Source organism: Varanus komodoensis, unplaced genomic scaffold (genome assembly GCF_004798865.1).
Source record: "Varanus komodoensis strain SLA01 unplaced genomic scaffold, ASM479886v1 scaffold14_1, whole genome shotgun sequence".
Lineage (NCBI taxonomy): Eukaryota > Metazoa > Chordata > Lepidosauria > Squamata > Varanidae > Varanus > Varanus komodoensis.
Window position 1 is genome coordinate 27,421,263 of NW_025335438.1, and position 19,437 is coordinate 27,440,699.

The window sequence follows — 19,437 nt, forward strand, 5'->3', positions numbered from 1 at the left end:
CAAGAAATTTTGGGTTGACACAAAGATACTCTTCTTCTGATAGAGTAGCTCCTTCTGCTGGAAGGAGAATATATTTGGGCCCAACTCATACAATGCTTCCTCATTTAATAGAGAATATAATTTGTATAAGTTTTAATTTATTACTAAAATTAAGTATTTGTAATTTAGGGATATAATGGTTCCAGAGAAAGTGGGCATGTACACCATCCAGTTTGCGTTTGCCATTGACAAAATAAATATTCTTAACAGCGACCAGGTTTGCTTTTGAAATAAAATATCTAAAGGAATGTGTGTAAATAGTATGCTATAGATATTGTTTTTACCACTTCTCTGATAAGTTCTGAATCAGTTACAAGCTAATTTATGTTGATATGTTTGAGAAGGCTGTTCAAATGAAGCCTGTTCACTAGTAGAAACTTGGAAACATTTTTTGTTCTTTTGAAAGAGTGCCTTTTCTCACACAAAGTTGCCCTTCAGTTAAGTTCTTCATAATCCCTTCTCCAGTTCCCCACCTTTCTGAGTTTAGTCAGGAAGGTACTGGAGGGAATCATGAAGTGAATCATGTCATTCAATAGTGAAACACAAGATTTAGAAACAAAATGTCCTGAGTTAAATTCTTGCCAGCTCAAGGTACTGCTGGATAAGACTCCTGTCTGAAATCCTATAATGCTGTTCCTGCCAGTGTATAGAAGGGTTGGACATGGGCTACATGTAGCCTGCTATGGCCATTTTCCTTCTGTTGATGTTCCTATCAACCAGAGATTCTGCCAGAAAACAAGGCAGACATAACTAGTTGCCAACAGAATGGGGCTCTCCACAACCCACCAAACAGCTTATAGGACAATTCTGCTAGGGAAAAAGATATCCACTGAGAATCAGGGTTCACGGGGATGCTTCCCCTTGCACATCCTATTTCTTTGCCAGGATGGGTCCCCAGCAGTCCACCAAACAGCTAGTCAGATGGGTTTTTAATGTATTAGAGAGCTGTTCAGAGAGTTATTTCTCTGTGAAACAAGGCACATGCATCCTCTTTCCCAGGAAAATCACTGAGATTTCACTGGCCACAATCACTTCTAGCAGCAGTGGATGGGTGGTCCCAGAACTTTTCTAGGGGTAAAAGTTGCCAGCTCCTACTTTAGAGAATACTAAGTTAGATGGATGAATGGACTGGTTCAGTATAAAGCAGATTTCCAGTACCTTCATTACTATCTTTGTAGGAATTAGATAAAAGTCCATCCTCTCTTCTGGATCTTTTAATGGCGTTGGATTTTTTTGGTACTATCTGGAGCTCCTATTAATTTGGATAGTTATTATTTATTGTCTTAATACTGTTATTCTTACTGTTTGTTTGTTTTTCTCTGCTGTTTTTGTTATAGTTGTAGTTTTATTAACCGTCTTGAGGTATGTACAAAAGCAGGGTATAAATTTGTTACATAATTACATTTTAAAATATAACTTCCATGTTTATGAATATGTGAACTGGCTAGGCAAAATTAGTATTTGAGGACCAAACTATACACAATGTAAAATGTATCTTGGCCTTCTGCATTTAAAAATGGAAATTCAGCAACATGTAGCTGATTATTAAGCGCTTCAGATCAGGGCAATTTGATCCTTCCTTGCTGTGGCCCTTAAAAATCCCTTCTCCTGAAGTAAGAACACAAATCCAGAATTTTATATATTTAAGCATTTCTGTGCATCTTCTCAGAATATAAAAGGCAGGGTTACAATCAAGGCAAGAAAAAGATTTAACAACAAAACCAATGTGACTCAGTTAGTGCACAGTAACAACCCATGGCCATAGATAAGTAAGTGCACTGCTTCACATCCACTCAAAACTTTCCTTGGTACAATCCAGGAACACCCCACATCTGAGTTATTCATTATGAGATGTAAACCTCAAACTCATGGTTGTTGAGGGAGAATCAACCCAGAGACTGGAATACACACAACACAGCAAACTTCTGGTGAATAAGCTATATAATGTAAGTTGTTCTGGAACAACCCATCATGTGCCCAACAGTCTACTAGGTTTACTGTGGGCTGTTCAGATTTCATAACTTTGTATTTCCTATTTTTAAAAAGCTCAAAAATGCTCAAAAGTAGATTTTTTTTTTAAATAAGCTTTTCTTTTTCACCTCAAAAGTAAGTGTTCACAGGACTAGAAAGAAAGCTACCCTTTCTGGATTATCTAGAGGCTTAGATAAGTATGGAAATGGTGGAGGGCACCAGGAGTTGTTAGAGCAATACTGAAAACTAGAAGCTCACAGTGGTAAGGGGAGATATACCTACCATTCCTCTGGTGTTCAAAAAACCTTCAGTGCCTCCATTTTCACTTGACAGCTTGCCAGTTGACTTCTGTCAAGGGTGCAGAAAGTAAACTATATGCAAGCTTGCTTGGTCAATACCCATAGATTTTACTTGCTGCACTTTGATTGTAGACTCTTAACAAGACTCCACATTTCAGGCATCTGTAAGCACAGACCTGTTCATATCTGAAAGACCAAAACAAAGAACCATTTAAAAAACGGCAACAACAATTATTGCTCATAGCTGAGCCTCCCAAAATATTTTCTGAAAAAGAATAAGAAGCCAGTAATGATTGCTTCAAAGTGCTGTCTATGGTGGCTTGCTTGGTGATAAGGGCATGAGTAGCAAAGAGGTTTTGCCACTCTTGTCAAGTGGTGCATTGCCCACTTCCCACAAAAAGATAAGTCTCCTGTGTTTGAGTGACATAACCAAAGCAGAAACAATTAAAAAACCATATCATCTTTAACCAAAGACAGATTAAACTAAAAAGGCAGAAATGTCAGTTTAACCCATTTCAGGTTTGTTGTTGAAGTACAGTTTTCACTTTTGTGTGATCGGGGCCTCCAGTGATACTGGTGTAGAAATTTCCTGAAGGGTTGCAACATGAGCCCAACTATTAGCAAGTAGTTGGAAGAATATGTTTGAATTAATATTCTGCAGTTAAATCTAGTTATATTTATTATGTGTCAAGACAAATTTCAGTGTTGTTGATACTTTTCCAGACTGTAAATTAAGTTTTTGTGTATTGTGGTGGTCTTTTCTTAAGGTTATAATTGAAGTGGTGCCTAATAAACCAGCACAGTTGATGCCAAGAAGTTTACCAAATACTCCTGCAGTTTCTAATGTTCGGGCTGTTGGCAGTCGAACCCTGGTCAAGGATTTGACCCTCATTATAATGGTAATTAAGTTGAATTGGATGTAATAAGTGACATACCACTGAGTGGAGTTCATTTTTAATAAACTGTATCTATATGTTGAATGAATGAAGCATTGGTACTTTTAGGAAGCAAGTGTTCACCAGTTAGAGGTAGTCTTTTGAAATATGTCTCATGTATCATCTGATTGCTTGGCTAAATGTTTTTTTTAATTGCCTAGAATGTAAGACATGTTACTGTAAGTGATCATTGGCACAATCATTTCCTTGAAGATTTGGCAGTAATTTCTAGCATTACATTTTAAATGCAGGCCCAATTCTACTTCTACAATAGTTTTTTAAGATTCTGAAGGAGGTTTGAAATGCACACAGAAAATTTTGTTGTGAGACCCCATTATGTCTACCATTTTGTTTGAAAGAGATTGTAGTAGTCATGGAATGCCTTGTGTTTGTATGATGGTGGTGATCTTTAACTGTATATGCTCTTTGTTAAACCCAACACTTAAATACTCATTTGTAACCACTTTTACTTCAGTTAACCCACAAAAAGAAATGGCAACATGGCAAATAGAAATTGCAGCAAATCAATCTAATCACAGCATGTTAATTTTTTTCACCTCACATGGATTGAGAATTTTCCAGTACTGGAGCTTTTGATTATTACCCCCACTCCGCCCCCGACAAAAAAAAGCTGGCAAGGAAGCAATAAACTGTTCGACACATTCACAGCAGTGAAGCTGGAATATTTGACAAGCTAAAATCAAATCATATCTTTCAAGTTAATTAATGTTATTATTGCCAAGACACACAGAACTTTTCTCAGAATTAAGTTTTTCAGAAGATGGTTCCTCAGATCCTGTGAATGTCTCTTTAATTGAACCTCCAACCAAATTCACACTGCAGTTTGAGGATAGTACCAAAACAGTTTTCAAATGGAAGTATTCCCTAGAGCATGCCCTTTCCCCACCCTCAATGTTTCACAGTGCAATGTGCAGAAAATAGACCCTTGAACTTCCGAAAAGAGATATGCTAACAAATTGGGATACGCACACATGCACACACATACACATTTACACATATACTCTGTTTAGTCCCAACCTTTCGATATATATAATGTTTAATAATTAGTTCAAGATCTAACTTGTCTGTCATCTTAATTTAAGGATGAATACAAAAACTGCACTGGTAATGATTTAGATGGAAAAATCATAGCTCAGATTAAAAGTTCAATTGAGAAAGATATGGAAATCCCCCTGTTTCAGGGTAATACAAGTACAGTTGAGTTTCCTTTTCACAAAGGAATTGTTGAAATTGAGGTGAGTTTTCTTTAACAATAATACATTTAAGTTTCTAAGTAATACATTCAATATGATAATCATTTGTGCATTTTATTTTCACTTCTATTGCTTTTCTTTTTATTTTATACTATTTATAATTTAGTACATTTTGGATACTATTGGACATGATCCTTAGGAAAACCTCTAATCTCATGGGTTCTACTGCCTGCTTCCATGGTAACAGTTGTAATTTTAACTCAACACTGGGAATTGAATGTTTCCTTTAGTATGTGTTATTCATTCAGCTTCTCTGAGTGTTGCTCTGGTAGTATTTTTGAATAAAGAATAATGAAAAATAGGTAAAATCTTACCAATAGAGCAAACAAGGTATAAATAACTTCTTAATTATCGTCTAATTATGATTGTGGGAAATATAATTAACACATGTAATTGCTTAGAAAGGGGAAGCTTCTTTTTAATACATTACATTGCAAGATAAATTAGATCAATGGCAGTTAACATTCTTTTCTTTGGAAAAAGGAAGTTTTAAAGCAATATTTTAAAGTTCTATTAGGAAATTGAATGAAGGTATAACTAAGGGTTTTTTGTATATTTTTGTTTTTTGTTAAACATTTTCAGATAGATGATACAGATGATAAATATATCTTGTTTTTTTCAGGATCTTGTGCTAGCAGAAAATAGTCCAGGGAGAGATAGTACTGAATATAGTCTTGTGTTTGAGCCAGTTATACCAACTCTGAAAAGACATTTGAAACCTTATTATCTGTCTTTTATGTTTTACAATGGTGAGTTTCAGTGTTTCTTACGTTTTATTTCCTAAAATTTTCCATCATGTTTTAAAGCTTTTTTTGGGCACTTTCTTTTGATTAACTATGAATGCATAATTCATGCATTCTGATACTTTGGACAAGGCTGTAGGTGAACACTATAAAATGTGTTATTTTTTCTCTTTAGGTTATAAGAGACAACAGCAGATGGCAATGCTTACAAAAGAAAGAGACAGACTAGCCCAGTCAGTACAAGTGTACAGAAGTATGTTTGACACCAGTAATCAGCTTCTCGCTGAATTAAGGTGTAAGTAATGCAAGAATACTATATTTATTTTAATGTAGTTTTGCATGGATTATAATTTACAGGATTATTTTTATATCTTTCCTTTCCTTTAATGTTGTGTTATATTCTTACAAGCACTGTTCCGCTGTTCCTAATGCTCAGCTATAGTTTTGGATTAGCCAAATTAAAACAAGTTCAGTTAACTAAAGCCGCCCCGAGGCTTCGGCGAATGGGGCGGCATAAAAATGTTTTAATAAATAAATAAATAAATAAATAAATAAAGTTATATGGATAAATGTCATATTTGAGTGTTAGAATGTGCATGTTTCAAACTGAATGGAGGCCTCAGTGGTAGTCAATGCCATACCACCATCTGATGTTACAAAAATGGAATGATTTGGTAGCTTTCTATGGTAACGTTCTTCATCCAGTAATGTACATATCTGTTTAGTGTGAATTGGACCATAGGTAAAATGTTGATAGACCACAGTTGATGGGGGAAAAGTGCAGCTGCCATCAAGGTAATGACAGGCAGTTTATTGTGTATTTTATTGCTGGTCTTTCTTTCAACTCGCTCCTGTGAGGGAATTAAGTGGTGTGAATTTGCCTTGGAATCATTTGATGATTTTTAACTGAATGTGAGCTGGATTGGAAAAAAAAAAAAAAAGATTGGGCTTGAAATTACAACAGAATGTCTGCCTGTGCTTGATCTAGGATGGCTTTTTACAATTTCCTTGAGTAATAGCTATGTGACAGTTGAGTAATAACAACTTCAGTCCAGCTTAAGTGATTTTTACTAATTCAAATGCATCATTTTAGGTCAAGTTCAAGAAGCTGAAGCAAAAGAGTCCCAAGTGAAGAATGAACTGAAAGTGCACCAGATTGGCATACCTCAAACTAATGTTGTATGGCCTTCTTCATTTTCTATTATTTATAATGGTCAAGAATCTTAACAACTATCTTAATGAGAATAGTTATATCAAAACAGAGCATACATTTCTTTCCATTGTACCCAGATATGTAAAGCAATTGTTAAAATGTTTACTCTTCTTCCTTTTATTCTGTCTCCTACAGCAGCTATTACAATGTGTCCAAATGGGTAGCATAGTCTCTCATTTGCAAATAGAAGCTCACTTTTTAAGAAACTATAATATGGAAGTTTCTTGAAATGTCAGCTGCATGGTAGGCTCTCCATGTGACACTTGTTTTGTCTAGTGACTCACTTTTGGAACCTAAGAAAAGCCATGCTGGATCAGGCTAATTGTCCATACAGTTCAGCACTCTGCCCACACGGTGGCAAATCTACAAGATCCTTCAAGCAGGATCCCTCCCTTGAAGATGGTCCAGATCCTTCATTTGGTCCAGAACAGAGCACTCAGGCTTTTAACAGAGACTGGTAGATATGTTCATATAACACCAGTCTTGTATTGGCTGCACTGGCTACCAATAGAAGTCTGGGCCCAATTTAAGGTGATAACATTGTATAAAACCCTAAATGGTTTAGGGCCTGGGTATCTGAAGAAACTTCTTATATATACATCTGCCCACCCCCTAATATCCTTGTCTGAGATCCTTCAAGAGTCTTCTTTGAAGGATATCAAAAGAGTGGCTATCTGGAGAAGGGCCTTTTCTATGGTGGCACCCCGGCTCTGGAAGTTGTTCTCCAGAGGGGTGCACCTGATACCGACTCTTGATTCATTTCGGTGCCAGGCCAAAACCTTTTTATTTTCCCTGTATTTTAAGAATTAATTGTGGTTTTAATATTGGTTTTATTTCTACAAAGTGTATATCTTTAATAAATACTAGCTTTGTTGAAGTCTATGCATAATAGTAATAGATTTGCTGTACTCAAAATATATAGAGATACATTGTACATATGAATCCATTATAACATTCATTCAAATGTTGCATAAGAAAATACTTTATTTCTTGCTGTTTTGCTTTGGATTTTATTTGTTTGGCTTTCTTTTGTTTTTCAAAGTTCACAGTAAAAACTAATAATAATACTGCTATTATTCTATCTTAATTTTCAGCTGCAGTTTGTTGATTCTCTAATAAAACAAAAGAGGACTGAGCAGGAAGGAATAATGAAACAACCTAGAAGAACATGTACACTTAACAATGATCACAAAGGTAATCAAGACGTTTTGGGCAAGGTGAGTCTATTCCTAATTCTATACTGGCAATTTTTTTTTTTTATTTACCCACTTCGTTCCCCTTTCTGTTTATATTTTTCTTCCCTACTTTGACTTACCATGATACCACCACTTCATTTGTAATTAAATAAGACAACTGTTTATCTGTATGAATGTTCACAAATTTTTAATGTAATCATTTTGAGGATCTTTTGCAATACTTGCTAAATATCACAAGCAGTAGTGAATTATAATGTTTATCTGTCTCTTATAGGAGATGGGAAGGGCACTTCTACAAGGGTAACTAGTAACTCTTGTAAGAAGGCAATCTATTTTCCTCCATAAATGGTCTTGTTAGGTTGCACAGATTGATAATGCCAGAACAACTGTGTCTATGTCCACAAGTACTTTGCAGCTTTTTGTGTTGCTTTTTTTGGCTATGACAAAAAGAAATCTTCAGAGGAAACTATCTTATTTTCTGTAGGCTTGATACCTAGCAAAAACAGTTATGCCTTAAGACTAGAGAAGATGGCTTGGCCTCCTGATTAGTTCTAGTGGCTTGGAAAACCCTTCTGGACTCTCTCGGAGTCAGGCATTTGAACCTGACCAGTTCCCTGGCTGCTTGTATGAGCTGACACAACTTGTACAGGAGTGAACCAAAGGAAAGGGAATGCCAGAGGACAAGGAGGCAGGAGATTGATACAGTGAATCTGCAGAGGGGTTGGGATGATGGGCGATGGTAGTAGCAAAGAGGGTTGATACTACAGTGGTTCATTTATGCTATCTCACTTCAGGCAAGAGAGCTTGTACTAGTCCTGCAGAAAACTTACCCTCTCAAAATGGTTGATTAAATTTTGTACCAGATTTCACACTTAGCACAGATTGAAGATAATGAAGTTGCAAAGGTCATATCTTGGCATTTGGCAAGTGATATGGACTGTGTAGTCACTCTGACAACTGCTGCTGCTCGTCGTATTTTTGATGAAACCCAAGGCCGGCAGCAGGTATTGCCTCTTGATTCTGTTTATAAGAAGACTCTTCCAGACTGGAACAGGTATAGTTTTTTGTGTTCTTTCCTAATTGAAATAACCTGTGTTTTTCAAATGCTTATATTTCTAATATTTTTAGTTTCTCTTTTAAAAAAGATGTTGGTCATGATTTTAATGCATTTACTATGAAATAAACCCTATTGATTTCAGTAAAACTTGAGCTTTGAACATTTTCTTGTACTTAACTATTTTCCTATGGACTTGCCCAAATAATACAGGAAGTGTATTTGTGGGGGGAAATGTAGAGTCCTCTGCTTTCCTGTGACTAAGATATGTAGAATCCAAATTTCCAGTCTACATACTTCATCTTAGCCTGAAGGCTAAGATTGGATTGACTGTTTTCCCAGTCAGTACTGTTGTCAGTACAGTTTGGTAGATCACTGTAATTATAATCAGGTAGAAGAAAAGTACTTAAGGAGAAAGACTTTAAGGAGGTATAACCCATGAGTTGTTTTGTAGTCGTCCCTGGGTGTCTTTTCACTGTTGTGTTTTTTTGGTTGTTCCATTTTAAAATATGAATATCTCTATTTTATTTTTGTTGCTTAAATCTAGATCTGAACCAGCATGGCATCCTCTTTACATGTTTTTTCTCCTTCTTTTAGCAATATTTAGGATAGTCAAAATATCTTTGCATTCTTATGCAAACTTGCAATCCATTCTGTTTCTTGGCAAGCAAGAAAAGAGATCATGACCTAAATATTGCATTGCTGCCTCCCTTATTCCCCTCCCTTAACATGGTGGTATATGGAAAGCAGTAGGATTTATCCTTTTCTCTGTGCAAATATTTGGTGAAGAGAGGGAGGTAAATTCTAATTTCAAAGCAAAATGTGTGTTCTAACACCTAGGCAATTAATGCTGCCTAAAATGTCACCTTTCAGTTTAAAATACAGATTCAAGGAAATTTGGCTCAGTCCCAATTAAACTACCTAATCACACCATATTTCTTGCTTTGAATACCAAATTTCATTATGTTTTTTAGTGTTTACATTTTTATAATGTAGAAATTATAACTAGAATTTTTATATATATTTTCAACATTCTAAAATGTGTCAATTTCAACTTTGTCTTTTAAAAGTAAGTTGTCTCATATAAACAGAATTACATGACATTTATATTATATATGCATTTTGAAAGCCAAATTCTCAGTTTTAATAAACCTGCCACGTATATGTTGTTGTCATCATAACACTGATCATAAAGAACCTTTAAAAACATATAGAACTTTTCCTTCACATGTTTTACTCAAAAGACTGTGAGTTGGTCAAGAACTGTTTGGGGCGGATTGTATCCCTGATGGTAATACTGTTTTTCATAGAATCAATTTTTCCTTATAATGGTGGCCCATCTGCTCTACCTTGTGATAGTCATTGGTCATGGAAACTCAACAGAATATTCAGATACTGTACAGATATCATTTACAGTTTTTTATTTAGCTGTCAAAGATTATGGGGAAAGAAAGTGATATTTTGGTCTTATTTCTAAGCAGGCCTTTACCTCACTTACGAAATGGAAAAAACTGTTTCAAGCCTATTGGAAATCCTTTATTTGCCAGGAGTTTGCTAACATTTCCAGAACATGTAGAGGACTGCCAAACAGGTAAATGTCATGGAAAGAAAGAGCAAATTTTACCATGCATGAATAAGCTCAGTCGTAGGGGTGTGTGTGTGTGTGTGTGTGTGTGTGTGTGTGGTAGGGGGAGGGGAAGTAAAGTTCTGTCATGCAATGAGAAATAAAAAGAAACATCCTTGGCCATCTTGGTAAGTTAGCCTGTGGCAGAGCTTTCCAAGCTACTTGGAGCCAAAAAAGGTTCTTTTTCTTAAGGTTCTTCCTCCCTTTTCCCCTCCCTTATGCTATTCACATAGCTGAGAACAAATCAAGATATTGTTTCAAATGTTGTTTTTGAGTTCTGTGTTTATTTAAGCAAAATATATTTACTTGATTGTTATCCTACTTTTGCTCTATGGAATTCAAAGTTGTGTATGTTACTCTCCTTACTTTACGCAAACAGCTTTGTTTAAGTAGGTTAGCCTAAAAGAATGGTGACTGGCTGAAGGGCAACTTTGTGAATTTCATATCTGAGCAGAGATTTGTTAAACCTCAGGATTCTTTCAGTATCTTTTTAAATAGGAAACTATGGCAGATTCAGGAGTAGTTATGCTTATAGCAATTTTTTTTCTTTGTTGCTTTATTTGCAATACTGCCCAATCTAATTTAGAATTTAAAACTTTTATTAAACTGCTATGCTGAGATTTTACCATTGTATTCAAATGCTGATATTTAGCCTAATTGATGTAAAGGCAACAATAGTTTGCATCATACTAATATTTTGAATATTGTAATGAAGGATCTCTTTTTCATTTAACTTTTTAGTGTTTGGGTTGCTCTTAGGCGATACAATTATTATTGACAATTTGGATGCTGCCAATCATTACAGAAAAGAGGTATGTGTTGTAACTCATACAATGTTGCTTTACAGCTGTACAAATGTGCCTTTCCTTTGACAGACTTGCTTTTTGGCAACTGTCCGGAGAAAGCACAGGAGGAAGAAAACCTTCCTGGAGCCTCTCTGAATCAATGTTTAGGGTTGGTACAAACTGCACTTTGACAACAAGTATGTGCTTCCCGCAATAAATTGCCCTGCAGAGGATTCTTTCTTGGACTGGCAAAAGTGCTCATGTCTGCACTTGTGCAAGTTCAACTATAGAAGTAAAATATTAGTGGGAAAAATTCCCACTTAGGATGCTTTAAAAAAAGATAGCCAACCAGCAGCAGGCCCTCCAGTATGCCACTTAGGTGCTTCGAAAGACTTTTTTCTGGCAGAACACCCACAGTCAAAGCCAGAGCATCTGTTTGAGGCACCATGTGGTATTCTTCAAACAGCCAACCTACCTCAATTATCAGTGTGGCTTAGCATGATCTGCAAACTTAACCTGTTTTTCTGAGAGCTAGGCCACTAAGTTTTCAAATGATGTTGTGTCACTGTTAAACTTAGCATTATTCTTTTTTTGAGGGTGCTTGGAACTGTCAGTAACTAATTTTAGCTATAACCTTAGGCAAATACTTTTTAGCCAAGTAAGGATACCTAAGGAACCTGTATGGATATCTAAATTGGCACCTTCCCTGGATTTATTAATAAATTTTGCATCCATTTACACAGATTGTAAAAATCACACACTGCCCGACTTTACTGACGCGAGAAGGAGACAGAATCCGCAGCAATGGAAAGTTTGGAGGCCTTCAGAACAAAGCCCCTCCGATGGATAAACTTAGAGGAATGGTTTTTGGAGCACCTTTGCCACAACGTTATTATGTTCTCTCTACGCAGCTAGGTGTGTTCAAAGCATCCTCCTCCTCCTCCTTGGATTGTCCTCTGGGTAGTCTACAACAAAGTATAAAAAAAATACAGTATACTAGATAAAAACATTAACAGGAGTTAAAATTAACTTAAAATAGCATCTTTTACAGCATTTTTTTCAGGCTTTTGCTGTATCTACCAATTCTAAGTAATTCTCCAGGTCATCTCATATTATTAACTGGAGCACCATCTACTGTGGCTGCTCATAGCCCTCTGAACTCTGAGGGCAAGATACACGTGGAGGCAAGAAATTCATCTAAATATTTCATCTCCGCTTACAAGGAGGAGGGACTGAGACACCCCCATGATCTCTTGTACCCCAGTGGAGCTTTGCTGTTCCTTGGAACACCCTGCCTCCTTTTCCCAGCACCAATTCCAGAGTCATACTTGCAACTTCAGAGCAGCAGCCACTGGCTCCCAATTCAGAGCTCCAGCTCCTATCACAGAGCACTTATCCAAGGTCAGAACAGACTGTATTTTCCTATGGCCATCAAATGACCATTGTATTGCACAATAAATGAACCCCCCCCCCATACTGCTGCGGCTGTGCTACTATTAATAAAGAAGTGTTTCATATTGAAACAGTGAAGTGTTGAATAGTAATAGATATTTCTAGATTTTTGACATTGCCTTGGGTTTGTGCTGCTGCGCTTCAATAAAGGGAAAATCATTCAGCCTACTGGAAATGTCATCACTTCTTCCTTAAAAAGGGTTTACAGGTCTTCTGGTCTGCCATGTGGAAGACTCCTAGCAAAACTACAAATCAAAAGGTGCCATGGGGCTATTCTGCCATTTTATCCTTTTTTTTAAATTATGTTTGCAAGAAAAATTGTGGAAAACTGTGCAAGGGTTACAAATGGAAGATAATATCAAGACCTCACATAAAATTCTGTTTGAAGCAAGGTTTTTGCAGGATAAAATCTCATCTTGGGCTTGATTACATAAAGAATACTAGGATATTGGTTTCATATTGTTTTGATTATTTGGATGTTTATTTAATCCTAAATATATACGAACAATATCTGAACTTTTTGGGTTTGTACTTATTTTGGCAGAAAATAAAAATGGCAAAATACTGTTTCAGAGATGGAGTGCTGACAATAATGTGTATCAGCCTTTATTATTAGCTACTCTGGGATCTATAATGAGTTAATTTTCTAATCTAGGACTAACCTCAGGGCCTTGACATTTGATAAAATAGGATGGCATTCATTTAGGATTTTTTTAATTATTTATGAAATCAACTGTATTAATAACCATTTCTATAACAACACAATTTAATAGCTTTACTGAAAGGATGTGGAACCAGTTGGCTTCAGCTAGGGGTTCCCTCTACCCAAAGCTTTATCCTCTGATGTTACCCAGCCCCATCTTCTCTTTCTTCAAACAGGGAATGGCACAGAAATAACCCTTTTTCTGTACAAAGAAAGATACTGAACTGATATTTGTAAAGCAGACCTTCAAGCTGCAGCTGAGTTGCGCACTGACTTTGCCCACAGTCTGCCATCATTATTTAAAATGGTGGTGAGTGACAGGTGAAGATATTCAAAAGAACCAATAACAGAGTAAAAAGTTTTAGGTTCCTCTGGAAAGCCTTTTATTATGTTCCATTGGTGGTTCCATATGTGCCATCCCTTCTTGTTTCATCATCCAAGAAGATACTTGACCAACAATTGGTAGACAGTTGCTTTGTTGCCATCCTTGTCAAGACAATAGGCAGAGACTTGGTCAGCATTCAGAGGACAGCTCCTCTGGTTGCTGGCAGATCCCCAAGCCTGCTGTGTTACTCTTCTGTGTGGAGGGACCCTGCTGTTACCTGAAGGAGCTGAAAGTGCTACCACTTCATTCCAGGGACTGCTTTGCTCACTGTTTCAGACTTAGCCGAAGCCTCAAGGAGTGCTGCTTAGTTGGTCTCCCACCTCTTCTCATTTTCTGAGGGAACAGCTTGAGGGAGGGGCCTCAAGTCTGTATAAGCCAGCATGGTGGGCTGAATTTATACTTTAGGCTAGAGGTTCCCTCTCCCTGCTTTACTATCTCTAATAATTATTGCTGCTGTTCCTGAATCATTTGTTCTGGAACAGAAGTGGTTTATAGATTGAAATCTCAAGCCTTACTACCTGCTAATCTTTTTACTTATAGATCTCCTTCATCAGTACCATGCCTCTGTTGTCAGACTTAATCACATAAAGACAGAACTTAAAGTTCAAGAGCATTCAGTTAATACTCCAGAAATGCAAAAAAGGAAAGAAGAGCTTGCTGAGCATGAAAAGAATCTCAAGTTAATAGAGCAACAATTAGGTATGATATGTATTACTTTTATTTCATGGAAGCAAATTAGAATATGTTTATTTTGATTATATTAAAGTAGAAATTAACTGTAGAATGCTTAGAATTCATTTCACAAACTTATTCTAATTTTAATTGTGCAGTTGAATATAGAATTCTTAGTTATTTTGAGAAAAAAATAAACCAAAAGGTACACACATAGTGACCTAGATAAAAATTGCCTGGGCACAAAAGTGGAGCAAAAGCAGCTGGTGACAATGGCAGTAAGAAGATAGATTCCGTGTGGAAGGTAGGCATGATCTTGCTCTAAGACCCTCAAATACCTGGTGTTGGTGCTGCTGGAGGACCGCACATTGTCTACGCCTGGTCCAGACTAAGGGAAGGGTGGCAGGGATTGGTATCTGAGCAGGTGCTTTCTGTAGTACACATCCTCCAAGCCCAAGTTCACCAACACAGGACTCTTTCACAAGTGAAGAAAATACTGATCTTTTCTCAAAAGATTATTTGTTGAAAATAATAAACTATAGCTGCTAATGAAGTACATAGGACTATATGTTGAATAATGATGTTACAAAATCTAATGTATACCCAATATGAAAATAACCTCCTTTTAAAATCTTTATAGGTATAAGCTCATCAGGCCAATGCACCAAATCATCAAACCAGCCAGAAGAACTTGATTTATTTGACATGCCAAATCCTCCAAAAAGAATGCGGAGAGAAATAACAAAACGCTCTTACAGGTTTGTTTATCACATTTATACTGAAGTACAATTATTTTCCATTTTGGAGTGCTTTCTGTTGATTCATGTACAATACATGTCCTTATGCAGTATCTATCTAAATATTGAAATACTGAATAATCTGCATATATTATTTCTTAAATTTATGTTAAACCTGTATGGACTGGGCACTGTATTGATTGTTACCTTTCTATTAGATAAAAACTTGGGAATTTTAAACCATAGCTTCCAGTGGCTGGTCTCTAGTGCATTCCCTCCTGCTCTTCCAATATTCTGGATCTTCAGGAGTTCAGGCAGGTTAGGGCAACAGAGAAAATATGCCTTCTAGGCTGCAGTTCCAACCTTACAAAGTCAGCTGTCTCTCCTATTTCATCACACCAGACCCTATAAATCCTAAGGCTGAAGTCTTCCCACTCTTGTTCTTTTGACTGCTACCTTGTATTGTGACCTCCACCTGTCCCAGCAACAGCAACAGTCTAAACAACCTTGGAAATTGATGATTTGCTTATCTCTACTTTGCATTTGCACATAGCTCTTTTTTCTCACTTCCCTGATCTGAAGCATGTTATGCAGCCTTTCTGTACCCACATTTGTTACCATGTTTATTTCTTTTTTTCTTTTTCTTTTTGGCCTCTGAAATATGCACAAATGACTTAAATATTTTTTAGTCTTTCTTTAGTATACAGGTGTGTTCCTTCATTTTTCCAGTGTATGCAGTCTTGCGTTGTCTGTTACCCTATTAGTTAACAGCTGTCAAATGGTAACAGTGTAATTGAGGTGCCAAACAAAAATTAGAAAATGTGGTCAGAAATTAGAAAATTAGCAAAAGTGTCAGACCAGCCAGAGTATCACTTGGGCATCTGTGGCAGAGCTGCTGCTCTCAGTTCACCAAAAGCAGCAAGGAGGTCTTGCCATTTTTAGCAAGCAGCACACTCACCACTTCCTGCCACCCATGGTGGGATCAGTGCCAGGTTCAGACAACATGACAGTCACCATGGATCCAACACAAGCCCAGGACTGTCAGTATGGCTTGTTAACCTAAAATAACCCACCCTACAGCAAACAGTCTGAGTTTGAATATCTACCATGCATGGTTAACTCATGATGTCGTGGTGATAATGGGAGCACCATGATGTCCTCACTCTAACCAGTATATACATAGATTTCCAGAAATAAAACAATAGTGTTCCATTAGTCTGTTAGATCAGTAGCCAGGAGATTGGCAGGTAGACTCAAAGGCTACCAAGAAGAAGGAATTGCATCCCAATGGAATGTGAGTGACTGCACCAAGCAATGCTAACAACACTTCACACACTGTCTATACATTGGGAACATACTTTTAGCAAAAAGGGGAACAGGAAGATTTAAACTGGAATAGGAACCTTGTGTAAGGAAATACTGAGCTTTCTGGTAGTGAGGAAAAGTCATGGAAGTGGGCCCTGTGATAATTATATTACATGGGGGAAAAACAGCAAACCTAGGACTCTACAGGATGACAGGACCTGATGGAAAGCCATGGTGGAACCTTTGTAGCATCCCAGTGGTAGAGCACACAACAAATGCTTTTCTGTACTATCCCAACTCTGTGCAGGGATTCCAGTTACCTAGCTTATTTCAGAAAGTACTCTACACCACTAAATTAACACAGGCTTAGCAAGCAAAGTCCTGAAATTGATTCTTGGTTATTTTATCTCAGGACTAGATAAAGTCCCCACCATAAACCTTGTGACTAACAAATAGACCAATAACATCACTTAGATGATATAATGCCCCAAGATGCCTTACATTCTTCCAAGTACCTTCCTTGGGTGGCTAAATGAAAAAGATGATCAAGTTTAGGTTTCATAAATTATTTATACAGAACAGGGAATTTGAGCAGGTGTAGCTTGTCATGCATTAGCCCTGCCTTTTTTGCATCTGGCCATTACTTTTACTAAAAGGAAGAGGAACCTTTTTCTACTCATAAACAAGCAAGATTGTGTTCACTGTTAGTGTTACTGAGTTTGCTGTTACTGTTATAAGTCACCATCTAGTTGTAAGAGTGCTCTTTAAACTCATCTCTTTTATTGAAAGATTTAGGGGAAGAGATGGATGAGTTGCATCTCCTATACATTAAAGTGATCCTTGCCTGGACTTCTCTGGGATGTTTGTCTTTGCAACCTCTGTAGTGGACTTGACAGTTTCTAGAATGTGGCCGTATTTGTCTGTCCTGGATTTCCTAAGGCAGGGCACATGAACCTCCCAGGGTATTGCTATGCCAGTGCGACATTTCCCCCAACTCCCAGTGTTTGGATACTTAGGAGCAATTCTACAAACCAGTTTCAATAAAGCATAGGCCTGGGTCCTTGATCCCTTGCTTTGTTTGTTCTTGTTTATTTAGGATTCAGCAGCCCTGTCTTTCCTCATTAGGCAACCTACCTTTTAAAATTAGAAAGGGTACAAATATTTCCTAAAGTATTCTGTGAATCTACATGTTCTCTAGCCTTGGAAGTATTATTTTCCATTCAGTGTGTTATCCTTTATAATAAAATTTAATTCATTTCTTATAAATCCATTTGAAAACAATTGTACTAATGTCCATTGCAATTTTCTTGTTCCATTAGTAGCTATAGAATAATGCAGACTTGTGCAACCTGATGCCCTCCAGATGTATCTGACTGTAATTTCCAGCATCCCCTAAGCAGCTTCTTGGAGATGTTGAGAACTGTAATGCCAAACATCTGCATGGCTCCAGGTTGTAGAAGGTTGGAACAGAGGCTGTAATCCTATGCACAGTTCTCTGGGAATAATTGATAACACAACTGAAGAAGGGGACTGAAGCCAGTTAGGAACTTAGTCACAAACTTGAGTCCTTTTAAGGCTACAGCTGAGGCTGCTTCACTCCCCTCACCTCTTTCAGTTGGGAAAGGAGCAAAGCTGGCTTGCAACTCAGCCAGATCCTGGAGGAACATCTCCCCCAGGTTTCATCCCAGCCAGAACAAGCACTTAACCTGTGCTTGAATGATTGCCTCCTCCAACTCCCAGCTGAGCTACCAGTTGCCATCCCAACTGGTAAAATGGGCATTGTGAAGGGCATGGAACTTGGTAACATCAAAGGAAAGCAAGGACTTAAATAACAGACACCACCCCCACCATAGCAAACATTAACTATAGAATGCACTTTTAGCCGTATTTGAATTACGCATTTCTAAAATGGTGTGTGTGTGTGTGTGTGTGTGTGTGTGTTTGTAGTTCAGAAGAATGGATCTCAGCTCCACCTGCGAAGAAACAGCAGCAAACAGCAACTGCTACATCAGAAGTTAATGGAACATCCCGAAAAAAGAAAACATAGACCAGTCACATTTGTTAAAGTAACTATATAATTAAATATGTATAAGCTTAAAAAAGAAAATTGTTGTTAATGTTGTTAATACTTTCATAGTGATAGAAAATTTTTCCAGTTAGTAACAAGTTACTATAAATTTGTATAGGTCTTTTTTACTTTCTGTTGTTCATCAACATGTAGAAGTATAAATTTGCTTTTTTATTTATGAAAATTTTCAAATTTTGCAATAAAATTGTTGCAATACTAAAACTTTTGCTACTACAATTTAACATTATTTAGAAGATAGCCAATATCGGCTACTGATATTTGCAACTACATCTCCAAATAAAAATACACAAAATATTAATTTAGTTATGTCATGGGTCCTTAAAATATTTCCTATTTGAAACTATGGACTTATTATAACCAATGTTTATACACATGCAGATTATAGAATTTCTCCACATTTTGATTTATTTGAAATATGAAAGCATTTCTTCGTCATGGCCTCTGTGCATCACACATATGGGTTCTGTGCCTGCGCAGTGCCTTTGGCCGGAAGATTGATAGCTAACAGTTTCCCTTCCAGCGGGGACTCTGCTCCCCCTCCCCCCTAGCAGTATATAAGGAGCAGAGTGACCGCCATTTTCCAGTCTTTGCGACCGCCGTTTCGCTGTGCCTAGTGCCACTTTGCTCTCGCTAGGATTTATTACTTACCTCGTTCGAAAATCCTTGCCTTTTTTCTCTTATCAAGTTGTATCCCTTGTTCTTGTTGTTAGTACTTCACTTATAATTCTTTTAACGTGCACTATTTTTTCTTTCTTCTTATCGTTCCTAAAAAAAAAAAAAAACAAGAATATTACTTTCCCGCTTTACTATCTTCTTTCTTTTCAAAATTTCTACAATGGCGCAACAGGCGATGTTCCGCAAATGCGGAAAATGTGGCTCGAAAATGCCCACAGCGGATCCGCATGATCTGTGCCTTCTTTGTTTAAGGGAGGGGCACAGAACCGATAAGTGCGGCCATTGT

General features: G+C 37.1%; 1 protein-coding gene across 8 annotated transcripts in view; it reads left to right on the forward strand.

Moving 5' to 3' along the window:
• The window catches only part of SMCHD1 (structural maintenance of chromosomes flexible hinge domain containing 1), a 75,586-nt gene extending 56,909 nt beyond the window's left edge, over positions 1-18,677 (forward strand). For 4 of the 8 annotated variants that reach the window (XM_044424475.1, XM_044424478.1, XM_044424479.1 and 1 more), the window contains 14 exons: positions 169-256; positions 3,077-3,208; positions 4,348-4,500; positions 5,141-5,267; positions 5,437-5,556; positions 6,355-6,440; positions 7,569-7,691; positions 8,534-8,724; positions 10,203-10,315; positions 11,090-11,160; positions 11,877-12,048; positions 14,214-14,372; positions 14,986-15,103; positions 18,335-18,677. In XM_044424475.1, the coding sequence (XP_044280410.1) occupies positions 169-256; positions 3,077-3,208; positions 4,348-4,500; positions 5,141-5,267; positions 5,437-5,556; positions 6,355-6,440; positions 7,569-7,691; positions 8,534-8,724; positions 10,203-10,315; positions 11,090-11,160; positions 11,877-12,048; positions 14,214-14,372; positions 14,986-15,103; positions 18,335-18,434 (1,753 nt within the window). In that variant the 3' untranslated portion in view covers positions 18,435-18,677. The remainder of the gene's footprint in view (positions 1-168; positions 257-3,076; positions 3,209-4,347; positions 4,501-5,140; positions 5,268-5,436; positions 5,557-6,354; positions 6,441-7,568; positions 7,692-8,533; positions 8,725-10,202; positions 10,316-11,089; positions 11,161-11,876; positions 12,049-14,213; positions 14,373-14,985; positions 15,104-18,334) is intronic. The other 4 variants (XM_044424476.1, XM_044424480.1, XM_044424477.1 and 1 more) reach the window with 3 other exon arrangements.
• Positions 18,678-19,437: the final 760 nt, after the last annotated feature.